This window comes from Lepidochelys olivacea, assembly GCF_965140295.1.
Source record: "Lepidochelys olivacea isolate rLepOli2 genome assembly, chromosome: 13".
Taxonomy (NCBI): domain Eukaryota; kingdom Metazoa; phylum Chordata; order Testudines; family Cheloniidae; genus Lepidochelys; species Lepidochelys olivacea.
Genome location: NC_140423.1, coordinates 5054442 through 5082022, shown reverse-complemented (window position 1 = coordinate 5082022; position 27581 = coordinate 5054442). Strand labels below are relative to the sequence as shown.

The following is a 27581-nucleotide window of genomic DNA, read 5'->3' as shown; positions in this document are numbered from 1 at the left end:
GGCAGGAAATGCAAAGTGCTGTAAGCAGCAAGTTCAAATAAAAGTCAGAAACTGGCCAAAAAAAAAAAAAAAAAAGAAGTTTAATACTGTTATGAAAAAATGACAATACTTATCTGGATGAGAAAATACAGCCAAAATGCATGGAGTGAACTCTCCTGCCAGTCTGTCTGCCCCCTGGATTCCAATCACAGCTGCTTCTCTCCACAGGTGCACAACCCGAGAGCCAGGTCTCCCCCCAAGATGATGCACTTAGTGTGTGACACAACGGAAACTCACTTGGGATACGGTACACAATGGCTGGAGAAGTCAGAGAATATAGGTTGTGGTCTGTCCAGGTTTGGCCGCTGCCATCGGGCTCACGGACATCTCAACAGAACTGCAAGAGATTGAAGTTTATACCCAGATTAGAAAACCCCATTGTAAACAAGGGCCGCGGGCAGCACTTGTGGCCACGAAGGAACCAGGGATCTGGCTGACAGTCTTCCTCCTCATGGGGCTGGGGAATCTTGCTCCTCCTGGAGTAGGGGGAACCTTCTCCTCTAAAGATGGGCGATCTTGCTAACCTCCAGCGCCACCATTCAGCTCCCATTGCAGGGGAAGCGACAGGCACCACCCTGTGTAAATGAGGGTGAATAATATAAAGGCGGGGTAGAGAGCTGGGCATAAGGACGTGCCACTCTCATCAAGGGGCTGGGGCCAGGGCCGTTGCCGTTCACCATTCACTCTATGGCTAAGGTTTCTGCTCCGATCCAAGTCTGGGCACAGCACAAAGGGGCAAAAATGTGAGAGCTTTAAAAGCCTGAATAATTGTCACTGTTGCCTCCCTTCTGTCGGGTGCGTGGCAGGAGGGGAGCAGCCTAGTGAACGCGCTCCGGAGAAGTGTTCCGTGTCCACGGGCGGCATGGAAAGCCGTGCTGATTCATTGTGACTGTTACGGGTGAATGGGGCCATGGAGGCTGAGCTTGTTCTACGAACTCCTGCACCACTGATCTCCCACCAATGCCAGCATGTACATCTGGCCAGGCCTGCAAAGTGACTGGCTGCAAAGGCATCATCCCGCTGTATCCCAGAAGATCATGAGCCAGCAGCCGAGTCCACCCTAACAGTGATCAGAGCAGAAGTTCTGAGTGTCCCATCCCTACAGACTCGCCGGACATGTTATGCTCTATCTCTCCCTCTAGCCTGGGTGTGACAGCAGTTGCTAGAGTCAGTTGGGGCTTGGAAAGGGGCTAAGGATTTATTCCTAAAATGACAAACTACAGCTGTCAACACCACTTATCTTAATACATTTCCCACCCTCATTCAAACAAGTGTCATTCACGCTCTACCTTCCAGCGGTTCCCACACTCGTTGCATGCGACGAAGGTGGTCATGGGCTCGTCGGAGCTGCGGGTCTGCACCTGTGGGAAGGAGACAAGAAGAGAAATGGGAAGGAAAAGCCCCCACTTGGACCTTTCAAAGAGATTCATAATGGGCTTTCCATGGTAGTCCTCAAATATCCTCTGGGTTCATCAGTCAGAACCAGGGAGCAGACCCCTGAGAGTCACTATGTTGCTGACATGTACAAGGAACACTCTGGCTGTGTCTCCACCCCAGATGCTTCTCAGCCATGACCTCCCATTGCACTAGCCCCATCTGACAGCAGGGACAGTGGAAGCTGTCATGGAGGTAGGGCACTGGGATTGTCAGCATTGTGTTGGATAATTGCCAACAGCAGGCATAGACAGGATGGTGGTGAAAATGCCATTTTACACTACATCAGTGTGCCCACCGTTGCTACAGACAAGGCCTAAGGGCTTCCAGGTTTGAACTGTCAGTGCCCAGCACTAGCCTGGCTCGGTCACACCTGGGGCTGGGCTAGTCAAAGAGTGCATTTTCTTTCTAGTCATCACCATGGCAGCACTCTGCAGATGAGTCCCCAATGGTCTTTATGTGGCTGATAACTAGTGCCATGGGGGACGGTCCATCTATCTGTCACCATTTGCCATGACACCCGCGGAAACTGATTCGTGTTGAAGCAGCAGGGCCTCAAAGCAGCAAGGGCTTCTGTTTTAGTGGTTAAAACACCAGCCTAACAAAGTCCGTTCCGATAGCAGGTCGCGCTCTGTGTGCTGTAGCTAGGGTGACCAGACAGCATGTGTGAAAAATTGGGAGGGGGGTGGGGGGTAATAGGGGACAAAACCCCAAATATCGGGACTATCCCTACAAAATCGGGACATCTGGTCACCCTAGCTCGAGCTCACAGCTGATCCATTCCCATTCTGAAATCTGGAAAGAATATAGCTCACAGGATCCATGATATTCATGCTTTCGGTGTAGGTAAGTGCCTAAGGAAATTGCCTCTGCATCTCCCAAGTCTCCAGCCACAGGTTTAAGAGTAAAACATAAAAAAGCACTCAACCCATTCTCTTTTACAGGCTAGTCCTAACTTCGGCTTTACAGTCTGCCAGGGCCATATGCTGTCATTGCTGCCTGCAAACTACCAATCTGCTTTATATTTAAGCCTATAGGGGATCCTGGTATGTGACCGCGGCCTCTGAACAGGCTTGTCAGACACAGGAACTTTACTAAACTCTAGAAAGCAGATTTTCAAAGCTTGCAGGTGATCCTGGGTGCCTCCTTGCATGTCAAATCACTGCAACTACCTGCATATCGCAGGTCACAGCACATGCTCAGGGATAATTAGGGTGCTCTGCATGTGCAGTGACCCAGCTGGCAGTCATGGTAACTACACACACAAATTAAGTGAGCACATTTTGCAAATACCTTGTGGACCTAAACGACCCTGAAAAATCTGGCTCTTGTGGTTCTCCTGGTGAGCTGCAGGATTCGTGCCACCTAACAGTGCCCAGTCCCATGATGTGCCAAGGACAGCTGGGGAGATGCTGAACATCAACTTCCACTAGTCTGACAGGAGATGGCTCAGAACCTGGCAGGAGGGTACCCTTTATAAGCAAAGGTGGTGGCTAACCTGAGTGTAAGTGCAGTTCTTCTTCTTGCACTTCCCACAGGTAAAGAGGTCGGTCTGGGTCCCTCCCGTCCTAGCTATCTGGTGCTCCCGGATCGCTTCCTTCGTCATGGCTTTCCTGATCTCCTTCAGCTCGTTACTGGCCATTTCCTTTAGGAAACAAACAAAGGCACATCAGCTCAACTTTCCCACCACACTGCTGACGGTCCCACTGAAGCAGAGGGAGAACACAGCCAGCAGGGCTGGATGGCTGAAGGGACAGATAATGGGCTATAGAGCCTCTCAACTATAGGTTACCAGTTCAAATCCAGCCCATGTCACCTATGGCCAATGGGAAGTGACTGGGATGTTCAGTCTAGCTTCCAGTAGACAAATGTCCCCACCACTAACTGGCCCCATTGTGTGGGATTCTCAGCTGAGAGGCCAAGTACAGAACTGCCCACTGAATTGTAGCAGTGCTTTCTCCAGCCAGCATTGAGACAATGCAGGGAAGGGTGTCCTGTAGTGCTCTGTGGATACGCAGGGGGCTTCAGTTTCCAGAGCTGTCCAGGACCAGTCTCTGGCTCCAAACTCCGTTGAGTACCTAAAAAGCCCCCCGACACATGGTTGATCCTGACATGCACATCACTGGCTGCTGCTGGTCTGAACCTTAACGGAGCTGCCATCTTGAGAGCAGACCAGCTACTACCTTGAAGTTAATCAACGGGACACGATCCCTTAAGGTAACACCTATGAAAGTTTCCTCTCCTCACCTCTGAGGTCATCACCGCGATCTGCTCCGGGGTGATTGCTCCACACAGCACATTCTTTCTCAGCTCAGGGTTTTTGGAGTCCTTCAGGTTGGAGATGCGGCTCCTCACGCGGTTTTTGTACTTCATGTCGGTGTTCTTGACATCTTGGTATATACGTACGAGGACAGTTAAGGAGCTACAAGGGAAATAATTAGCCCTGCCACCTCTGTTGCTCGGATCCAAGGATCGCAAAGCACTTTCCAAGTGTTAAGGAATTTCGCCTCAGTCTCCTGTGAGATAGGGGTGTCACTGCAGCCAGTGGACAGATGAGGACACAGGCACTGAAGGGTTAAAGTGACAGGCCCAGAGGCATACAGCAAGTCAGTAGCAGAGCTTTGAGTAGAAGCCGGAATCAGGCCTCCCAGGCCCACACATTGACCAGCAGGCCACATATACTTGCCAGGCCATGGTTTTATTGAATTTAACCAAACTCAAGCACTCATAAAGGCCGGGGATTAATACTGGGAGATGCTGGGCTCTTTCCCTGCCTGCACGGCAGGAGCTGTCAAATGTGTGCCAGGACCAGAGCTGAGCTGCCGCCATCCCCAGAAATAAATTGCAAAGGGGTTCCCCCAAAGCCAATTTAGGTCAGGGAGGAGAGGAGAGGTCCCAGTGCTGCAGCTAATTCCCTTCTAACGAATGACTCCTCCCCAGCGCTGGAATGGCAGCATGGTGGAATTAATCTCTGATTTCCACGATCCTCAAGTACCTCCACATGCTGTTGTTATCTACTAGAGCAGCTAGAAAGCTGTGCAACCCTACACTAATAGCATGTAACTAACACCCCCCACACACACACACACTCTATCTTATCTGAAATTAGCAGGCTACCTGACATCAACTGCTATATCTTGCCTGGCCCCTGCCCCATGGCCTGGTGGCAATGAGTGCCATCAAGGAGGTAAGTGTGGGAAAGTTGCCAGGGACTGTCTGTTCCCCAGGAGGATGGGGCAATCGGAGTAGTACAAACAGGCAGCCATGCACAATCACACCAGTGAGAGGGTCAGTTCTGAGTCAACAACAAATCCATCCAGGGGCTTCCTCTTTAACCTGCAGCTCTGCTAATCCAGAACAACGCTGCGACCCCGCCCAGAGCCCAGGCTGCACAAACAACGCCATTCGCCCCTATTTTCCTGCTGGCCTGTTAAAGTCACCCCCCCCCCCCCCCGGGGTGCTGCTCACGGAATCCTCAATGGTGCAAGGATATATTCTTCAATCTGGCCAGAGAGGTGCTCACAGTCAGCATCAATGGCAACGTAGTCATCTGCAAAAGAACAACCCACACAATTACTGATCGTTTTCGAACACCAAGAGAGTCCTAAGGGAGACCCTGGGGTATAGTGTCCTAAGGGGACCAATATCAAGCTCTCTGCCTATCTCGACTCACACACTGTCTCTGTCACTGGCAGTGCCTCGGCACCCTTGACACATTTTAAAATACAACGACAAAATTTGATGACCCCCAGCTGACTTTTGCCCTCTGGTGCTCCACTGGCTCCAACAGGGGTATCCAGAGAGAAGGCAATGATTGGCACCCAGGTGCAGTAACATGCATTGTTTGCCCGTAACCAACACAATACCGGGAACTTATAGCTTAGCCAAAGGTATATACGTAGGGCCTGATTCTGATCTCACATTGATGTAACCTGGAGATAACTCCACTCCAATCCATGGAGTTACACAGCAGTAAAGCTGGTGTAATCAGAATCAGGCCTTCACTTTACTTATTCTTGGCCAAATGTCCAGCAACCTCCCTCCGCCCACACCCTTATCTCCCCCCACTTCCTACTCACTCTAATTGGAGCAAAGAGCTGGTGAAATCCAGTAAACAACCTTTATTGTATAAGGAACAGCCTGAGTGATGTAATGATTGTGTGTTTGGAGCCTGGACATAGCAAATGACTGATGAGCAGGAAGGGGATGGACAGCCACAGGCTGGGATTCCTTAAAGCAGACAAGGGATGGGGTGAGGTGACGATACAATGAAATTCTTGCCATTAACACTCTCTGACATGTCAGACATACAGAAGCGATTTGAACAAAGCTTTGTGACTTGTGCATTTCTCCATCTGTCATTTACACTCTATCATTCCAAGTTCATGCAGAGCCTCAGCATGCAGCCAGGCCTGCATTTTCAAAGGTGACCCCCCCTTTTGGACAGCCCAAGTATTAGGGGCCCGACTTGGGACACTCAGGGACTGCTTTTCCAAGGGGCCGAGCAGCCACAGCTCCCATTGGCTTCAACCCGGGCAGCACAGGTGTAACTGAGGAACAAACTTCACCCCAAGCCATTAGTGACATACGACCTTCCAGGGGATCCGTTCTAATAGCTAGGTTCCCTAAGAGTCCAGCCCTAGCTGCAGAACACAATGGGCAGCAGTGTGGTTACTAGCATATCCAGCCCATTGCATTCCAGCTCCACTTTCTCCCAGTGGGGAAATGAGGATGTCAGCTGAGTTTCAAAGCTATCAGACAAGACCGGGCGATGGGGAGTGAACCCAATGCCTATGGGACTCCCCTGGCTTGAGGTCACCCCAACTAGATACCCAGCGGAATACTCCCAACAGGAGTGTCAGGTAGAAGTTGGCCACCCCCACTCTCATCCCTTCTACGGCACAGAGAGGTCGATCCTCAGATCTCCTGGGTGAAATAAGCTTTATCCAAGGGATTAAGGGCTACAGTCCTCTTGTTTGTGGGCCTGGAACTCCTTCCTACTGCAGCACTGACCTCTACTCACAGACGGTTCTGACACTCACTAGGAATGCATGGCAAAGGGGCCCCTGCAGGAGTTTGTAGCCAGCCCAGTGGAGCCCATTGCCATAGGCGAGGCTCCTGGTTACTTACTGTCGGTCTGCAGAGCAGAAGTCAGCATTTCTCTGCATTTGTTGCGGACAGCGTCACAGGTGATGGGCACCGGCGGAAAGGTGGTGATTTTGGGTGTGGTCGGAGTCTTCGGCGGGTCCTGCCTTTTGTTGGAGCTAAAAGAGAAACTTCACCTGTCAGAATGATTCAGTTCATGTCACTGAGAGCAGCACGGGGCTCAACGACAATGTGGTCAAGTATCCTGTTCATTATGATGACATAAAACCAATCAGGAAAAAGCAGAGCAAAGACCTTGGCCAATAGCCCACCCCCCAAATTCACACTGATGACAATATGCCAACCAATAAGGCTATCCCTGGATATGAACACAGAGCTCCTAGGAGCTGGGGTGGCTCTGCACACATATGGATGCTGACAAGTCCTTATAACCTATCAATGAAGCCTAATACTATAGATGGAGAGATTCCAGAAGACTGGAAAAGGGCAAATCTAGTGCCCACCTATAAAAAGGGAAATAAGGACAACCCGGGGAATTACAGACCAGTCAGCTTAACTTGTGTACCTGGAAAGATAAGGGAGCAAGTAATTAAGCAATCAAGTTGCAAACATCTAGAAAATAATAAGGTGATAAACAGTCAGCATGGATTTGCCAAAAACGAATTGTGTCAAACCAACCTGATAGTTTTCTTTGACAGGGTAACAAGCCTTGTGGATAGGGAGGAAGTGGTAGACATGGTATATCTTGACTTTAGTAAGGCTTTTGATACTGTCTCGCATGACCTTCTCATAAACAAACTAGGGAAACGCAACCTAGACGGAGCGACTATAAGGTGGGTACAAAACTGGTTGGAAAACTTTTCCCAGAGAGTAGTTATCCGTGGTTCACAGTCATGCTGGCAGGGCATAACGACTGGGGTCCCGCAGGGATCGGTTGTGGGTCTGGTTCTGTTCGAAATCTTCATCAATGATTTAGATAATGGCATAGAGAGTTCACTTGTAAAGTCTGCGGACGATACCAAGCTGGGAGGGGTTGCAAGTTCTTTGGAGGATAGGATTAAAATTCAAAATGATCTAGACAAACTGGAGAAATGGTCTGAAGCAAATAGGATGAAATTCAATAAGGACAAATGCAAAGTACACCACTTAGGAAGGAATAATCAGTAGCACACATACAAAATGGGAAATGACTGCCTAGGAAGGAGTACTGCGGAAAGGGATCTGGGAGTCATAGTGGACCACAAGCTAAATATGAGTCAACAGTGTAACACTGTTGCAAAAAAAAGTGTGCATCATTCTGGGATGTATTAGCAGGAGTGTTGTAAGCAAGACAAGAAAAGTAATTCTTCCGCTCCACTCTGTGCTGATTAGGCCTCAACTAGAGTATTGTGTCCAGTTCTGGGTGCCACATTTCAGGAAAGATGTGGAGAAAGTCCAGAGAAGAGCAACAAAAATGATTAAAGATCTAGAAAACATGACCTAAGAGGGAAGATTGAAAAAATTGGGTTTGTTTAGTCTGGAGAAGAGAAGACTGAGAGGAGACATGATAACAGTTTTCAAGTACATAAAAGGTTGTTACAAGGAAGAGGGAGAAAAATTGTTTTTCTTAAGCTCTGAGGATAAGATAAGAAGCAATAGGCTTAAATTGCAGCAAGGGAAGTTTAGGCTGGACATCAGGAGAAACTTCCTAACTGTCAGGGTGGTTAAGCACTGGAATAAATTGCCTAGGGAGGCTGTGGAATCTCCATCATTGGGAATTTTTAAAAGCACGTTGGACAAACACCTGTCAGGGATGGTCTAGATAATACTTAGTCCTGCCATGAGTGCAGGGGACTGGACTAGATGACCTCTCGAGGTCCCTTCCAGTTCTATGATTCTATGATATTGTCTATGCAAACTGATTTACTCCACTGAACAAAAAGAAAATGGTCATATCCTTGCAGGTCAACGAGAAGGGCTATTACACAGATATTGGACACTACCAATGCCCCATGCTTGGGTTTTGACTTTCTGTTACCTGCCAACATGAAGCCTAGGGTGTTTGGCGCTGGTATTTTGGTACACAGCCATACAAGAATCCACAACTCCAAGTAAGAGCTCCCTGGAACGTGGAACCTCCTGGAATGACATGCCGAGACCCATAGAAGAGCTCCGTGGAGCTCGAAAGCTTTTCTCTCTCACCAACAGAAGTTGGTCCAATAAAAGAGATTACCGTGCCTGCCTTGTCCTTACATTGAACAATCAGCACTGGAGCATTCAGTGAATCCACTTTGCAAAAAGACTGCCTTACAGAGATGGTGCTCTGTATGGGGCATTTCCGGGCTGGTGCAGAACTATCCCAGGTCACCCCTCTATCAGCAGAACAAGGAGGTGACTTGGAGCTTCCCCTAACACAGCTTGACCCAAGAATACTGCCACAGAACCTAGAGTTTCCCATTTAAAATCTCCTAACAGGCCCAATGAGAAGGGCTATTACACAGCTATTGGACACTGCCAATACTCCATGCTTGGGTTTCGACTTTCTGTTACCTGCCAACATGGGGCCTGGGGAGTTTGGCACTGGTATTTTGGCACACAGCCATATGGGAATTCTCAACTCCAAGTAAGAGCTCTCTGGATCGTGGAACCTCCTGGAATGACATGCCGAGACCCGAGGAAGAACCTTACTCAAGCAAAAATCCCAGTCACGTCAATGCCAGTTAGCGACGATGGGATCCTCAGGGATTGCCCAACTCATTTCACAGATGCCCGCTTTATGGGGAGTTTAAAATTAATTGTGCTCAGGAGTGAATTCTGTTAGAACTGGGCTGGAGTGAGAGGGCCTGGGCTAGGATTGTGGGAGTAGGGTCAATTTTATTCCTGGAGTGTTTGTGTATTTTGTTTCCTTGGTGTAACAAAGAAAAGAAAAAAAGAGACGTTTTTATCTGAAGCACTATACGCACCACACAATGCATTGCAAGGCACTTCAGCGAGCAATTAGAATATCCAGTCAAATAAAGGAGTTTGTTCAAATAAACACTGTGTGCTCCTCTGCACATTCTTAAAATGCAACAAGATCAAGGATGGTCCATTCCACACAATGAACTCCCACCTTATGTGAAATGCTAGGGTCAGGCATGTCTAGCCATTCTAGTGAGCTGGTCCATCATGACCCAGTACTTTATCGTTCTATGCATCACTTCCCCCAAATTATGCCCTTTTTTACCCCTTCAAAATGCAATAAATGTAAACATCACCCCTTCTGCTCCCCCTGTGAATCTGGTATTAGTTGAATGAGTCAGGTGATCGCAGTCCAGTTCCTAAGTGACCACATCAGAAACTGCTCCTCTAACTAGCACCCTGGGAGGTAGATTCATCAGAGAGCCCCAGAAGCAAATGGGCCATGGAGACTCATGTCCCCAGAGGCAGTTCCTCTAGCTCAAGATTGAGGCACATTGGCAGGGTAACAAGGAGAAGTTTGCTCAGCTACTGACTGCACTGCAGATTCTCCAGAGATAAAGATCTCTAATCTCCAGGGCTGGCAGGCCCACACCTTTCACCGGGGCTATGGTCTCATGGCCAAAAACACTGTATCGAAAACAAGGCTCTCGGCTGAGCTAAGTGCCTGAAATTCAGTCTTCTAGAGCGAAATGCAGGCCAGAGGGGAAGATCAGATCAAGGCCCTTCACCCCATGTCTGCACTGTGGTGGGGCTGTCTATGGGACCTCTTGAGGGAAGGGGTGCAGCAGGGCTGCTACGCCCCCTGGACACGGCAAAGGGAGGCCAGCACCAAGGACTATTAGGAAGTAGACCAGGAAAGAAGTAACGGGATCCATAACTATGCAGACCCAGTCACCAAAAAAACCCCATACAGGAGAGCAGTCCTTCCGCGTTGTAATCTCACTTCCTGCTTAGAGGTAGAGGGGTCTGAATTCTATGTCTCCAGCCCCCTACTCAGTTCCCTGCTACCCCGGCTTTAAATGGAAAAAGGTGAATTCCACCCACAATTAGCGTGACTTGATTTCTGAGCGTTGGTAATGGTGTGCTGTTTAGCAAATTCCCGACTGGTGAGGGGGTTTTCAGTGAAGATTATTAGAATCCAGCTGAAGATGTTCCCTGTTTATGACACCCTAGGAAGCCTGGCCCTGACCGAGAGTACTACCTAAAGGTAGGATAAAGGCAGAGAACCCCCTCTCTGTCCCATGGCACAGTTTCTCTCAGCACAGATTGTAACCTCTTTGGTTTCTATGTAAAGCCTCATCTCTTCAACACAGCAACTCCTACCACCAAAACAGTTCAAAGGAGTCCCATGGGGAGGGAGGGATAGCTCAGTGGTTTGAGCATTGGCCTGCTAAACTCAGGGTTGTGAGTTCAATCCTTGAGGGGGCCATTTAGGGATTGGGGGCAAAAATTGGGATTGGCCCTGCTTTGAGCAGAGGGTTGGACTAGATGACCTCCTGAGGTCCCTTCTAACCCTGATATTCTATGACACTATGATTTGAGTTGAAATATAGCTGTAAAACCTGTAGAAAAGGTCAGCAGTTAACGAGAAGTAGAGGGTGAGAGACGTGGGCTTTGTCTGTACTGCAGTATTAAGTGACAATCACAATGGGTCTTGCAACCAGAACTCCCCCACTCTGAACCTTTCCTTAGAGCACACTGGTTAGGAGAGACACATCAAGGCTTCTAACTTGGAGTCATTCAAGTCCCAAATTTCCAGAGGTGTTGGGAGCATGGACAACAGCTGTGAATTAACACGCTAATTGAGTAACTGCACCTGTAATGGTGAATCAGGGTCATTCTCATGGGCAGGCACAGCCAGTCATTTGCATGCACAATTGCACACAGGTTTTCTAAAGTCAGGCCCCATAGCATTCACAGGTTTTATTTACAGATGCACTTACAGCTGCTTGGACATCCCTGGAGACTGGTGGAGCAGGTACAGCCCAGACAGGGACCGTGCAAGGTTCTCTAGCCACGTAGCTTAACCCTGTGGTGGGAAGGCCCACTACTAGGGCTGAAAGGGCAGATGAGTGTCCATGCCCTCTCAGGCTTAGCCCTCACCAACTGAGCTGCTAAGAGCGAGTGTAACGTGGACAAACCACCACTAGGAAACAGCCTGGAAACACCTACTCACTCCCTCTAGGCCACTTAACAAGAAGGGAATATTTTCAGCTCCTCCTGACCTAGGCTGAACTTCAGCTAGTGACCTGGAGCTGAAAGCCTCTGTATCACACGCTCAGCCTTGCAAGGTATTTGGTTCCCTGCGTATACAGACAGGTTCTCTGTCCTGTTCTCTTCTCTTTGCACATTCAGGCAACACAAAGGGAGCAGAAACCATAGGCCTGCTGCTGAGGTTTCCCCCAGCACTGGGGAGCCCCAGCAGACTTCCCTTTCCACAGCCCCCTTGGCAGAGGACATGTCAGCAGCAGAGAGGGGGAATGGCTAAAGCCCATGCACTCCAGCTAGCCTCCGCTGATATCTGATCCCTAGGGAAAACATCCAGCTGTTTAACCTATTTGGGGGCAGGGGCACAGAATCAAGGGGTCTATAACCAGCTCCCCACCAGTGGGGGAGCCACAGAGAACCCGACCCGTTTTCTGTCCATTCTATGGAAAAGGGAGAGAATGACTCCTTTAGAGTTGACATTTATAGCCACAGAAACAGACACCACTCTACTGTTCTTGGTCTGTTGGTTTACTCGCAAGGCGATGAAGCTGCCCTAGAACCTTGTGCGTTTATCTTCTAATCGTAAAGCTGCTGCTGTAGGACAATGGGACTTGGACAGCTCAAGGCATTGACCCTGGAATAGTTCAGCAGGGCTAGCTCCAACCCAGCCTAGCATATCAGTGCCCAAAAATCTTAAACTGTCATGAGAGGAGGAAGTGGTTTGACGCTAGTTCTGGACGTACCCTACCCCAAATGGCACCCTGCAGGCTCAGACAGTAACGTAGCCAAGGATGAAATGGGAAGGGAAGCTGAACTACCTGCTCAGGCCTACTGGTGTTCCCTGCAGGGCAATGTTATAAGGGTTAGGGTACAGTGATGCAGAGGGAGCTTGGACCCTGGCGCTTGTGGAGGGGTTGAACTAAAGCCTTTAGGTCCAGGTTCTCAAAGGCTTTTAGGCACCTAACTCCCTTTGAGCTCTTTCAATGGGATCTGGGCAGGTAACTGGTTTAGGCATATTTGCCAAATCCACTAGGGGTTCATCTGCATCTTCAGGTGTCTAAACATCTCTGTAGTAATTGAATGTGCAAAGGGGGCCTGCAGGGCCCATTTTTGCAAAAAAGTAAGTCTTAGGGCCAGATTTACAATGGCCCAAATAGTCACTGAGATGTACAATAGTTTAAAAGCACAAGTGAATTTGTGTGTGCATTTTTCTGAAAATGTAGACTAAAAAACTAGTGACATAAAGCTGAGTATATACAGTGTCACTTGCAAGAGATGCTGCAAATGGTGGCTTGCAAGGAAACAGCTGCTGTTTTGAAGGGAGCAAGTTCCATCGTTTACTGCAGTACATATGAATCTATGCCTCTCTGTACAGACTACCCATACATGGCTGAATGTATATTTCCATGGATCACATGGGGCTCTAAGGGGTCCTGGCAAAAAAGAAAGCACAGTGCTGCCAGAGATGATGACATTCTATATGCAACCTATTAAAAATACTGTAGTAACAGTCCACAATACTACACCATCCAGAGTGCTTTGAATCATAACAATACAGAACTGCAGGATATAATTTTATAAGGGATACCATATACTAGTGTATCACGTAAATATCTCACCTACCAGAACAAGCTCCACCTCCACATTGGATACAGCTCTACTGATGTTAGTTCCCCAAGACATTGCCAAAGAAACTCCCCATCTGCACCGCAGAAATCGAGAAAAGTTATGGGCCAAGAGGTATCCCAAATTTCTTCTCTGACACAAGGGTAAAGGCTCAGCCAAAATCTGTCAGACTATATGGCTGAAGTATGTACATTTCAACACTGGCTGGCCTCTCTCTACAGCTTTGATAGCAGCCTCATCAAACCAGCCTAGTAGTGCACTCATCGCCCATAGATCAGCCATACTGTCTGACTAATTTAGTCTCAGCCTGTCCTTCACAAGGGGCAATTCTTGGCCAATAAGCTCTCTGAGTTTGTCAGGGCACATTGGGAGTCTCTTTCATTACCATCAGAGGAACATATGCTCTTCTCTCTGTAATGAGACAGCATGATGTACAGGACTGGCTACGGGCTAGGAGCTAAATATCTCTAACCCCTAACTTCTGCCTCAGTTTCCCCCCTGTAAAAGGAAGAGGGTACTTCTACCTGACAGGGGTGTTGGAGGTTTAATGTCTGCACCACACTTTGAAATGAAAAAGAAGTACCAGCTGCACAGTGTCTCCTAAAGCCTTACTGGCGGAGGACAAAGCGTTCAGTGGGACAGATGGGAAATCCATTGGTCCTTGGTTGCTGAAAAAGCAGGTAGCACCATATTTCTACCTCCATAACCACAACTGGTGTGTTATTTGGGCTGCAACAACTCCAGGCCGCTTCCTCCAAACTGCGAGTGTCCTCACAGACTGGGTTTGTTTTACTCACACAATTCTCACCCTACTCACTCTCCCAGGGGCTCTGGGGACAGCTGAGGAACTCTGGGCAACGTGCTGGGAAAAGCCCCTTACTTTAGGCTCACAAGCATTTCCTGAGGAAAGTCTATCAGAGGCTAAGCCAGAGGTTTCTCTGAGATGTTATTTCCTGACTCTAGTATACCATCAGCCTAACACAAACACACTTTCCCCTTTGCCAACACAAATGAACTAAGATTCACCAGATTCCTATATGGCTGGCAAGTATCATTCTCCATTTACAGATTGAGAAATGGGGGTAAGAATTGAAGACGCTTGCCCAAGGGCACAGAAGGATCCAGTGTCAGAAGCAGGATTTAGATGGCGGGTGGTCCTGGGTCCCAATCCTGTGCTCACACCACTCCTCCCCCAGCTTACAAAAGCACGCCTTTCACTGAAAATACACGAAGCTCTGCCACCTCCATCCCAGAGAAATCCTTGCCTTTGCACAGTGCAAAGGGAAAATTTCAGCTGGGAGATTCCAGATTAATGTTATTTGTAGAATTAGTACCTAGGAACACCAGTCATGGACCAGGACCTCATTGTGCTAGGCACTGGACAAACACAGAACAAGAGACAGTCCCTGCTCCAATTTTACACTGCATTGCAGCTGGGTTTATGGCCTCAAAATCAGAGGGATCCATTGTTATTAAAAACATTGCAATGCACATGCCAGATCATGATCTTTTGGAACATTTAATTCAAGTTTATACACAAGTGGAGGAGGATATATATGTAGCAAGTTAAACTGCTGTAGCTCAGCCATGATGTCAGTAACTTTTACTGTACCAGCCCTGCACAAAGTTGCAGGGGTTTGAAAATAACTAAGCTGCATCAGCAGTCACGTGACAGTTCTGAAACAAAAAGGAGACACGGTAAAGAGGCTAGGGACTGACTGACTGGTACACACTTTAATGAGCATGGGAAAACTCGCAAACCAGAGAGACAAATACAGACCAAAGAGAGTTACCAATAAACAGAAACTAGAATATGGCTATTAGCCAAGATGGTCAGGGATGGAACCCCATGTTCCGGGTGTCCCTAAACTTCTTACTACCAGAAGTTAGGACCAGGCAACAGGGGGTGGATTACTTGAAATTGCCTTGTTCTATTCATTCCTTCTGAAGCATCTGGCACAAGCCACTGTCGGAAGACAGGATCCTGGGCTAGACGGACCCTTGGTCTGACCCAGTGTGGCCATTCTTACATTCTTAATATTAATCCTTAAGAAACTGACTAATCCACAGGTGTTTTACACCTTATGAAATGGCCAGGTTCCTGGAGTCTGTGCGGGATTTTTGGGAGTGCTCTGGCTAAAAGGAAAGATCAGTCTCTTGCTTCTGGGAGGCACAGCTGGGACTCTGGTGAAGCTGGTCCCACCCCAGAACCTCCCTGTCCTCCATCTGAGCCCCACTTCCCCTTGCTGACTGTTCTAACTACACTTTTCAGATGGGGAACAGGCTGGGGAGCACCCACGCCATGAAGAGGGGCGAGCCAGCAGCAGACCAGCTAGACGCATGGGCATGGCAGGCGGGTGGACTTCTTCCACCGCTTGTGGAGGGGAGATCATTGTGCAGGGAATGGGGGTGGGGGGGGGGGTGAAGCTCCTGCTAGGAGCATCTGTGAATACTTGGCTCCCATGCATCAGCTTAGAATGCTAAGGCTGAGCATAGTCACAGCCCTTCTAAAGGACTCCAAGGGTTTACAACAAGCAAAGGGAAAAAAAATATAAAAATGCAACACAAAAAATCAAACCCAAAGGAATGTTTTATTAACAGAGAAAGAAACCAGCATGAAACAGAAGGAAATGGAAACGTGAAGGTAAAACAAATCATGTATAACAGAAAGCAAAAAAAACTCACTAAAGCCACTGTCTTTTGTAGATGTTTATTCTTCCATTACAGTTGTAGTTTCTCTTTATTATGGAGCACAGATCTACAGGCAGCCTGTCACCTTTGCTGGATAGGCTGAACTCCTGGCAGGTCTGACCAGAATGAGGCATCTGAGCAGACCAATTGCACAGCCCAACAGACACATTAAAGATCAAATGTTAACACAGAAAACCCCAAGTGATGGAACAACATGTACAACAGCATCATCTTGGGCTAAAGGGAAGCGTTACCTTTGGTCTCTCGAGTCACCGCTCTCCTTTGAGGAGGATGCCGACAAGGAAGAATTCCTCCTCTTCTCCTCACTTTTGTCCTCTGAAGCATCTGCACCCAGTGAGAAGAGGGAAAAACAAACACTTTAGACACTACAGAGGGTTCAGGGTTGATCTTCACACCACAATCCTGACTACACTAGGCAGAGCACAAAGGACGGTTAAGAGCCTGGATATTTGGTCGGAGGTAAGTGACTAGCTCCAGAAGAGCAGCATGGAGGAATAGGTCTATACAGCCCTAACTACTCTGTAATGCACCCGTGGTAATCCTACTTGCCTTTGAGTGGCAAGGAGTCAGGCAACTGGCAAACGTACCACAAACCTTTCCCTAGCTAGCCAGTGTGAAAGGACCCGTCCTTCATTCCCTGAGGAGATTAGCTTCTTCATGAGGGAAGACCTATCCCAGCCAAAGTTTCTTTTCTAGTGAGGCCCCTGCCGCTAAATACAGACAATAAAATTTTCAAAAATCACTTTTGAAAATGGGACTTAAACCCAATCCAATTTTCAAAAGTGACTATGAGGGCCAGCCCCTCTCTCAAGGTAGGTGTTTGGAAGGCCAGGGATACACTTCTTAAAAGAATAAATTGTATTTCTTTTCCAGGTAGTTCGGTGCTGTTGGAAGGTGATGGCTTCACAGTCCTGGAGACAGAAGTTCTGGTTAAACGCAGAACATATACAGGCCAGGAATAGGCACTGAAGACTTCCCTTTATGGTCCCACCATTAAATATCCACCCTGATGTAGAAGGACCAGCCCCAGCAGCAAGTGGGAGGAAAAGATAGTCCAGTCTCCAACACCCGTTTTGTCTTTGGCTTCTTTGCCAAGTTATTTGTAGGAGGTTTCTTTGAGATGCAGACTGGAACTAGCAGTTCATTTCACATACACTTTGAACAGCCCCTGATGGTATTAAATATGGAAGATATTTGTTTCTACTGACTCAAACAGACTTGTTAGTTTTGATGAAAGGACATTCTACCCTGAGCTTCACCACACACAGGTACTGTCATATGGCTCAGAAGCATGCTTTATGCTAAAAACAATTACATCAGTTACCAATGACACAAATAACCCACTCAAGACATATCCTCTCTTCTGATTTGAAATTAAAAGGGCTTAGGACTTCATGTTCTGTAGTCAGAAAAAAAAAAAAAAAACAATTCCGTGGCTCCAGAAGCCTGATAAAGTGTCTTTATTAGTACTCAGGTGGAGTATTTCCATTTATTCTTGGAAATTCCACAGGAAAGGTTGCTTATAAAACACTTATTTCCAGGGTGGTCTAGAGGAATGAACAAAGAAGTGTGAGACAAACTCCTGAGCTCTAACCCCCGCGTGCTTATGACTCACTAAGCTGACAAGTTGACTGACTTTTAGAAAAAATGAGGATCATGCTAATTAGCTATTCTGAGAGGGGGTTGAATGGGTTAATGCTTTTGAGCAAGCAAAAGGCAAAATACCATCTTCAAAGAGCTTTATGAACATTTGCTCATTAAGCATTACAATATTCCATTCCGGGAAGTATAGTCAAGCAATAAGATTTTAAATAAGACCTCTTGATCCAACCCATCGCAACTGGAAATGCTTTCTAGCAGGTTTCTTACGATGTTACACTAGTTGGCTTTTTATCGGTTGTGCTAGTTTATTGATATTTTAATATTACATTTAGGTAAATTGCAGCACCTCAGTCAGCAAATGGAGAACTTTATAAATAAGATCAGAGTATTACTATCATTGTCACGCTAACTATTGTTATTTCAAACCTCGCAAGCCTGGGCAAGTACCCATTAAATACATGCAGTCCTGGCCCTTAATTCCACTTCTTCTGCAGGGACCATTTTCTTTTAAAATAGGAACTCAATGTTATTAAATGGAATTCACTGAAACCCTCCAGATGAGGAGTCTAATTTTAAGGTTCTAAGTTCTGTGGCCTGCTAGAATTTCCTATTTCTACTGATGCAGACAGAAGCTTGAAGGAGTAACGCAGCCTACAGGATAGCAAAGCAGCTAGAGCTGGCTATTTGGTAAACTGAATTCAACAAACCCTGCTTATTTTCTTACCGAGAAGCTTTTTCCAGGACTTGATAAGTGATTTGGAAAGCGATATCACTTCATCGTCAGTGCTCTGCTTCCTCAGCGCATTCACCGACATCCCAATCCGGGTGGACTGCAAACCAACATTCAAGAAGTGAACCACTCAAGAACTGACTACTTAGCCAATGGCGCTAAAATTAGAGAAAAACAGGTCTCCACCACAAGACACAGCAGCATTGACCAAGGTGTACAAATCCCTGGAGACAGGGCCAGCTGCTTGATGCTTCTACAGAAGAGCAGCTACCAACAAGCTGGCTTCTTCGGTGAGTCCTGAATATCTGGCTTACATAGCATATGGCTCTCTCTTGGTGGACTCCATCTCCCATGACACCTTTTCCCCTTCCTAACCACCTAGAAGCAGTATATATGTTACTCAAAACTGAACATGATTTGAAAGAAAATCCCTCAGAGAGTCCTAGAAATCTAAAAACAGGGCCAAAATTATAAACAGATGCATAGCTGTAATGCACAATACTTCAAGCCTTTAAACCACAACCATTCTTCGAACAGGATTTTCTTTTAAAAGGACGTTCAGCACCTTAATTGTAACCGAAGCCCGTAAGGAATGTTTTGAAGTTTCAGCATATTACTAAAGCCCTTAACTTTTATTAACTATTTAACCTAGTTCTAAAAACCAGACTGGAGTTACCCCCCGGCCCGAGAGTTTTCCCTAGAATCTCATCCCGATGGAACATGCCCCCCAACTTTTATGGACTCCATCAGCTTCATGAGTTTGGTGGGCCCTAGGTTGTGCTTCCCCTCAAGCTCTGCTTCAGTCCCTGTCCCCCCACTTAAAACACACCTTGATGCTCTCGTTTGTTAGTAGTTTTACAAAAGCTTTTTAAAAAATATGGTTGCTCCTGGCCACACATTTGCTGCTTCCCCAATCTGTTTTCTCTTTCTTTAATCCGATCCCTCCATTGGTTTTGTGAAGCGTGGCCTTTTCACTTCATGTTTACAAATGGAATTTTTAATTTCTTCCGATTACGGTGATGAATAGTACCCCAAGCCCCTCTGTTGGTGAGGCTTTATAAATATAACATTGCATAGAGTTGTTTGATGTTTTTGGGGAGAGGGGACAAATGGCAGGGGAGACTGGCTTAATCTCATTCCAAAAAATCAGCATTTATTCCACCTCCATCTAGATTTTAGTTTTCCTTGCCTTAGTTGCATGATTTACCTGCAAGAGGTCCAGAGTTATAGGCATACTTTTCAATTCCTTCAGCAAATCCATCGCACCATCCTGTGAAAGAAGGGGGGAGGGGAGGAAATCTACTAGTTACTAAAAAAAAAAAGTTATTATGGGCCACTTCTACCATATCACCGAAGGAAGAACAGCTACTTAAACTCAGCCTACACAGGCCAATGAAGCAATAATTGTTCCTAGAGCATGAGGGAGCCAACCAACCAATCTTGGGACTGATATTTGAGATGACACTAGAAACAATCCCCATTATATTCCTGAACTAACAGTATATAATGAGGCCTTAGCTAAGGTACAGGAACCAAGCAAAACAGAGAAGCATTGTTATGTACAGGACTGGCTCTAGGATTTTTGCCGCCCCAAGCAAAAAAATTTTTGGCCGCCCCCGCTTTTTTTTCCATTCCCCACCCCCCACCCTGCACCAACTCCGCTCCTTCCCAATCCCTTCCCCCCCCCCCATTGCTTCCTGCGGCTCCCCCCCACCCGCAACCCCTCACCCTAGCTCACTTCCACTCCACCTGCTCCCCCCTCCCTCTCAGGTGAGGGAGAGGCAGTGTGTTCAGGGGAGCAAGCGGAGCAGAGGTAAGCGAGGGTTCGGGAGAGCACAGGAAGTAACCGGGGGTTAAGAGGAACCGCTGCCTGCCCCAGCTCACCTCCGCCTCCCCCGAGCGCACCGCCCCTCGGCTTCTCCTCCCTCGCCCCCAGGCTTGCCGCGCAAACAACTGTTTCGCACGCAGCAAGCCAGGGAGGGAGGGGGGAGAAGCGGAGCGGCGGTCGCGCTCAGGGGAGCAGGCGGAGGCGAGCTAGGGCGGCAGGGGCACACTGCTAGGGGCGGCATGGCCGGCGCCAGAATGCCTCCCTAGAAACATGCCACCCCAAGCACCTGCTTGTTTTGCTGGTGCCTAGAACTGGCCCTGGTTATGTAACAGATCTGTCCTGGCACACAGCACAATTCTATTATGCTGCTACTTACACAGTTTACTATTATCCTTATCCAGATGGTTTAATTAGAACTCCTAAGCAATGAACCTCAGACAAAAACTGCCATCTAAAAAACTACCCTCCCACGACATTTTTCCTTTAGGAATAATCCTGTTAGCAAATCACCATTTTAGGCAACCTGCTTGATGATGCGGATACCTTTGCCAAGGTATTGCATCAGAGGCTCTTAGAGCACTTCACAGGCAGCCCTGGGGGTAGTGATTATTGTGCCTATGGTAGGAGAGAGCTGCTGGCATTGCGTCCCTGGAAGGATTTGTGGCTAGAAGGAAAACTTGCTTTGCAAAAGTACTCAGGATGTCCACCCACTGCCGTTTAGGAAAGCTTTGACCACTGAATCAAAATTGATAAGAAGCAAGGAAGTTAGGAAGCAGGTCACCTGGAATATGGTATGTAAAATGTTCATTCATCAGCTTCATTGTCCAGAAAATTCAGCTGCTGCATGGCTCTAACTACACCATGTGCACATTTTAAAATGCCAGGTACAATTGCAAACTCTATGGACAGATGTTAGCAAAGCCTCACTTCCGCAGTACTCTCCGTGAAAACTACAGCCTGGAATCTGTCAGCCTCCATTCAGACTGCAGTTTCTTCCCCTCCTCTCCTAACAGACAAGGCCTTCTAGTGTTCACATTTAACAGCTCATTTAAAATACTAACCACTCCAGGCCCATTTGGAACACAAAACCTACAGAGACTATAATTGCAATGGTGTGAAGCAACCTGAACTGACAAGACATTTCAGCTTCAGATCCCTCCCCCTCCATGCAGAAAGGCTGTTTCCGATTCAGCTCAGAAAGAGATCCAGCTGCCAGCATCATCCTGCAGGACAGAGGCTGAGAGAGCTAAATCAAAGTGAAGTTGAAGGTTTCAATATGCACACACACAGGCAATTCACTCCCTCAGGAGCCTTACAGCAACTTACCCAGAATGAATGACTTGCCCAATTTCTTCCTGACATTCTGAGATCAAGAGTCAAATAAATCCAGCCTTCACGGTGCACATAATGGCCCAATTCCTGTTCCCCTCAAAGGAAGTTTTGCCACTTACTTCAATGAAAGCAGGATTGGGACCACTGTGTGTTAAAGTTAACTTCCTCATTTGACAAGGTGGGGCCAGAGTGGGGCACAAGCACTCAAAATGAGGATCCAGTGGCGAAGGACTATGACTGCAGTAACCAAAGGTTTGGATGCTGGTTCATGAGTTGTAAATTGCACATGGTTTAGTAGCCAAAAATCACAGGATATAGTGACCCACCTGTTAAACTACCAACTGGACAGTCCATTACCTTACACTCCAATGCCAACTAGGTCAAATCACTGCTTCTCCTTGCTCATCACTGACACTTGGAAGCCAATTCAACAATAATGATTCTTTCATGCTTCCTGTTCTGAAGAACACCCCACCACTTTGAGGCTGAGGACCTCTTCAGTGATGTGATTTTAGGGGAAAGCAGAGATTGTCATTTTAACTTCACAGTGAAGGGACAGAAGAGAATTAGGGAGGAAGAGTACCGGGGAGCAGGCCTGCATGGCAGAGAAAGCGTATTGGGGGGCAGTCCAGGGGAAGAAGATTGGAGAAATAGCTATTGTATAAAGGGAAGGTTAAGAGGAGACATGGATCCACCTCTGAGGAAGGAAGTTGGGGACTGAAGTGGGAGAACTAGGGCAATCACAGAAGTTGGGGAGAACTGCTAGGTGAGGAGGAAGCAAGAAAGGGTCAGTCCCCAGGAAGGAGATGCAGAAGGAGCTGGGAGGAGAAAGGAAATGAAGGAATTCCCTCATGTCAGCTGTGAAGACTGATTATGAGTTCTCCCACCAAAGCTTTCTAGGTTGGGAGGCAAATGGAATCCACAAGTAGGTAGGAGACAGCAGAAAGCTTCCTATCATACTAGGAGACGATGGGAGTGCTTCCCCTGTCTCTGGCCATTTGAGAGGAAGAAAGGAGCTCTTCACACCTCTGGCTACAGAGAGATGATGGGAGCTTCCTCCTTATCTCACTACTGCAGCGGAATAGGATGGGGAAGCAAGGGAAGGTGATGGTGCTCCCCTTCTGAGGCAAGGCAGTGATGACCGAGTGATAGGAAATAATGGAGACCTCAGAGGGCTGAGGGAGCTGCAAGGTCTACCCTTCCTTGTACTGCAGGGGGCTGAGAGGAAGTGATGGTGGCTGCAGCTATACTGATGGGAGGGGGCTGCAGGAGTCAGCGAAGTTGCAATGGGAAGGTACAAGGAAGCTGAGGGGAGGATTTGGGAACAGCAAGAGGGGCTCCCCCAGACTCATCATGCTTTCCTGCGGACGTCTGATGGTAAACGATAAGGCCACCAAAAGGCAAAGGAGGGTTCCCTGTATGCATGTGCTTTTCAGCAGGGCACTGGTGAGGGGACTATAGGGACAGAAAGGCATAGATGAGGGCCCACCATGCATTTCTGCAAGGAAAGCACCAAGGAGGGGGGCTAACAGGGCTGGAGCAGAAAGCAACAGGTGGCTCGCCTACCACAATGTTGTAGATGGCTAACCCAGAATTACAATACTTTGCTGCAAAATGGTTGATAGGTAGGGCCCTACCAAATTCATAGTCCATTTTAGTCAATGTCACAGTCATAGGATTTTAAAAATCGTAAATTTCATGATTTCAGCTATTTAAATCTGAAATTTCAAGGTGCTGTAATTGTAGGGTTCCTACCCAAAAAGGAGTTGTGGGGGGGGGGGGTTGCAGTACTTCTGCGCTGCTGTAGGAGGCAGGCTGCCTTCAGAGTTGGGCAGCTGGAGAGTGGTGGCTGCTGGCTGGGGGCCCAGATTTGAAGACAGAACCATCTCCTGCAGGTTAAGGGTGGCATGGTATGGTATTGCCACCCTTACTTCTGCACTTCTGTCTGCAGAGCTGGGCCTCAGTCAGCACCACCACGCTCCAGCCACCCAGCTCCAAAGGCAGTGCAGAAGTAAAGGTGGCAATACTGTGATCCCCTCCTAAAATAACCTTGCAACCCCCCTGCAACTCCCTTTTGGGTCAGGACTCCCAATTTGAGAAACCCTGATCTCTCCCTTGAAATCTGTATAGCATAGGGTAAAAGCGCACAAAAGACCAGATTTCAGGGGGGGGAGACCAGATTTCATGGTCCAGGACATGTTTTTCATGACCGTGAATTTGGTAGGGCCCTACTGATAGGGAACATGAGGGCACTGGAGCTAGATCCACTTGACTGTAGGTGAAGGGGTGCTATGGGCACACACATAGTGAAGGACAGCAGAAGATAGAGGGCTGTATGGGACAATGCACTGGGGGCAGCAGCAGGCTTTGGGGGGCTGTGTTGGGGAATACTAGATGTTCTGGGGAGATACCAGGGGACACAGTGGTGGGGACATAACTGAGAACAAAGGAAGGGGTGTGGCAAACACTCCACGAAGGCAGCAGGGAGAGGAGACCCCAGGGCTCAGAAGGGGACAGAGGGACACCCCAGGATAGGGCTGTAGGGAGAGGGGCATGGGGGAGGGAAAGGGGGTCGCACACACCAGGTCGTGAGAGGGATGGAGGCACACTCAGGAGAGAAGGGGATAACCAGGGACATTGCAGGGGCATCCCTGAGTACACATACTGAGGGGAGACACACAATTGGAGATGGGGGAGGCCACAGACTGGGAGGGGGCACCCCAGGGGACATGACTGGAGTGCTAGTGGGGCTCTCTTCAGGGAGGGGGCAACCCGGTGGCAGGGAGCTGAGGAAGGAAGAGGGGTGCTCGGGGGGAGACACCCCAGGAGCTGAGGAGGGAAGAGGGGCATGCCAAGGGGGGCACCCCAGGGAGAAGAGGGGGCACAGATGGTGTTGGGGGGCAGGGCACTCCGGATAGACCCAGGGGGCGGGCACAGGGAGTTGAGGAGGGAAGAGGGGCACGCAGGGGGAGACACCCCAGGAGCTGAGGAGGGAAGAGGAGTGCACCAAGGGGGGCACCCCAGGGAGAAGAAGGGGCACAGATGGTGCTGGGGGGTGGGGCACTCCGGGGGGCGGACACAGGGAGCTGAGGAGGGGAGAGGAGCGCACCAAGGGGGCACCCCAGGGAGAAGAGGGGCACAGATGGCGCTGGGAGGGGCGGGGCACTCCGGGGGGCAGGCGCAGGGAGCTGAGGAGGAGAGAGGGGCGCTCGGGGGGACACCTCAGGAGCTGAGGAGGGGAGAGGGGCGCTCGGGGGGGACACCCCAGGGAGAAGGGGGGCACAGACGGCGCTGGGGGGCTGGGCACTCCGGGGGGCGGGCGCAGGGAGCTGAGGAGGGGAGAGGGGCGCTCGGGGGGACACCTCAGGAGCTGAGGAGGGGAGAGGGGCGCTCCAAGGGGGCACCCCAGGGAGAAGAGGGGCACAGACGGCGCTGGGGGGCGGGGCACTCCGGGGGGCGGGCGCAGGGAGCTGAGGAGGGGAGAGGGGCGCTCGGGGGGGACACCCCGGGAGCTGAGGAGGGGAGAGGGGCGCTCGGGGGGGACACCCCGGGAGCTGAGGAGGGGAGAGGGGCGCTCGGGGGGGACACCCCAGGGAGAAGGGGGGCACAGACGGCGCTGGGGGGGCGGGGCACTCCGGGGGGCGGGCGCAGGGAGCTGAGGAGGGGAGAGGGGTGCTCGGGGGGGCACCCCAGGGAGAAGGGGGGCACAGACGGCGCTGGAGGGCGGGGCACTCCGGGGGGCGGGCGCAGGGAGCTGAGGAGGGGAAAGGGGCGCTCGGGGGGGACACCCCGGGAGCTGAGGAAGGGAGAGGGGCGCTCCAAGGGGGCACCCCAGGGAGAAGGGGGGCACAGACGGCGCTGGGGGGCGGGGCACTCCGGGGGGCGGGCGCAGGGAGGGGAGAGGGGCGCTCGGGGGGGACACCCCGGGAGCTGAGGAGGGGAGAGGGGCGCTCCAAGGGGGCACCCCAGGGAGAAGGGGGGCACAGACGGCGCTGGGGGGCGGGGCACTCCGGGGGGCGGGCGCAGGGAGGGGAGAGGGGCGCTCGGGGGGGACACCCCGGGAGCTGAGGAGGGGAGAGGGGCGCTCCAAGGGGGCACCCCAGGGAGAAGGGGGGCACAGACGGCGCTGGGGGGGCGGGGCACTCCGGGGGGCGGGCGCAGGGAGCTGAGGAGGGGAGAGGGGCGCTCGGGGGGGCACCCCAGGGAGAAGGGGGGCACAGACGGCGCTGGAGGGCGGGGCACTCCGGGGGGCGGGCGCAGGGAGCTGAGGAGGGGAAAGGGGCGCTCGGGGGGGACACCCCGGGAGCTGAGGAAGGGAGAGGGGCGCTCCAAGGGGGCACCCCAGGGAGAAGGGGGGCACAGACGGCGCTGGGGGGCGGGGCACTCCGGGGGGCGGGCGCAGGGAGGGGAGAGGGGCGCTCGGGGGGGACACCCCGGGAGCTGAGGAGGGGAGAGGGGCGCTCCAAGGGGGCACCCCAGGGAGAAGGGGGGCACAGACGGCGCTGGGGGGCTGGGCACTCCGGGGGGCGGGCGCAGGGAGGGGAGAGGGGCGCTCGGGGGGGACACCCCGGGAGCTGAGGAGGGGAGAGGGGCGCTCCAAGGGGGCACCCCAGGGAGAAGGGGGGCACAGACGGCGCTGGGGGGGCGGGGCACTCCGGGGGGCGGGCGCAGGGAGCTGAGGAGGGGAGAGGGGCGCTCCAAGGGGGCACCCCAGGGAGAAGGGGGGCACAGACGGCGCTGGGGGGCGGGGCACTCCGGGGGGCGGGCGCAGGGAGGGGAGGGGGGCGCTCGGGGGGGACACCCCGGGAGCTGAGGAGGGGAGAGGGGCGCTCCAAGGGGCACGCCAGGCGCCTGGGGGGCGGGGCGCTCCGGGGGGACCCCGGGAGCGGGGGGACCCCGGGAGCGGGGGGCGGGCGCTCCGGGGCGGGAGCTGGGGGGCACCCCTGGGTCTCCCCGCCCACCGGACTCACCGCGCTTTTCTTGGACACCATCTTGTCCAGCCGCTTGGCGATGCGCACGATCTCGTCCTCCCCGCCCATGGCTCCGCTCCCCGCAGCCGGGGGACGCGGCGGGGCCGAAGCGGGGGGTCGGCCGATGCACTCAGCCACCCCAGTGTCCGCAGTCCGCCCAACCCGCCAGCCCTGCGGAGCGCGGGGCACGCCGGGACTCGTAGTTCTTTCGCGCAGCCTCCCGCGGCGGGGCGACGCGCTGGGACTACAGCCCGGCAGAGGGCGGTGCGGCGGCACGCTCCCCCGCCCCCTCCGCGGGGCATTGTGGGATTTGTAGTCCACGTTGGCCCTTGTCCCCGTGCGCTTCTGGCGAGGCGAGGACTACAAGCCCCAGCAGTCACCGCAGAGCCAGGCTGAGAACGGACCGGCATGGGTGGCTGGGGCTACAGCTGTTTTCGGGGGGGGGGGGGGGGCAGTTTGGAGGTGGGAGGGAGTGCAGGGGGAGGGGGCCTGAGTGATGGGGGTGGGGAGGAAAAAAGGGGGAGAGGGAGGGAGGGAACAAACGAGAGAACAGGGCAGAAGGAAGAAGGCTCAAGAGCGAAAATCAAATGGGAGTGGAAAAGGAAGGGAAAGACAGGAGGAGGGGAAACAAAGGGAAGGCGGTAAACTGAGCCGGAGGCCCGGCCTCTACTACAGGCGTAGGTCGCCGTAAGCTGCCGCGGGAGGGTCTTCACTTAAATTCGTCTCCTGCTGGCGTGAGTGCCTCTCTGCGCCGACCTAGTAACACCGCCTCCCCGATTGGCACGGCCTCCCGGGCCGTGCAGTTAGGTCCATGCAGTGTCAGAGGAGGCGCTGCATTGCTTACGCCAGCCATTGCGGGCCTCCAGGAGCCCGTCCCACAGTGCCGCACGCCCCCGGGACGACCGATACGCGCGCTCCTGGTGGGGATGCGTGCCGCCGACACACCGAGCCAGCTGTGCACCCACACGAGCGATGTAATAACTGCGGTGGCTGCATGCCAGCTAGGGTGACCAGATGTCCCGACTATCAGGATAAAGTAGTATCCCTGACAGGT

The 27581-nt window shown here is 51.0% G+C and overlaps 1 protein-coding gene across 1 annotated transcript; it reads right to left on the bottom strand.

Annotated features, from left to right (window-relative positions):
• Positions 1–62: 62 nt before the first annotated feature.
• On the bottom strand, positions 63–26782 carry TCEA2 (transcription elongation factor A2). Its single transcript, XM_084646145.1, has 10 exons — positions 26528–26782; positions 19605–19667; positions 18392–18497; positions 16299–16389; positions 6604–6737; positions 4967–5023; positions 3721–3875; positions 2972–3118; positions 1329–1400; positions 63–376 (listed from the first exon to the last, which is right to left on the bottom strand). Exons 1-10 carry the CDS (start codon positions 26594–26596, stop codon positions 368–370), a joined length of 903 nt encoding a protein of 300 aa, XP_084502271.1. The 5' UTR covers positions 26597–26782; the 3' UTR covers positions 63–367.
• Positions 26783–27581: the final 799 nt, after the last annotated feature.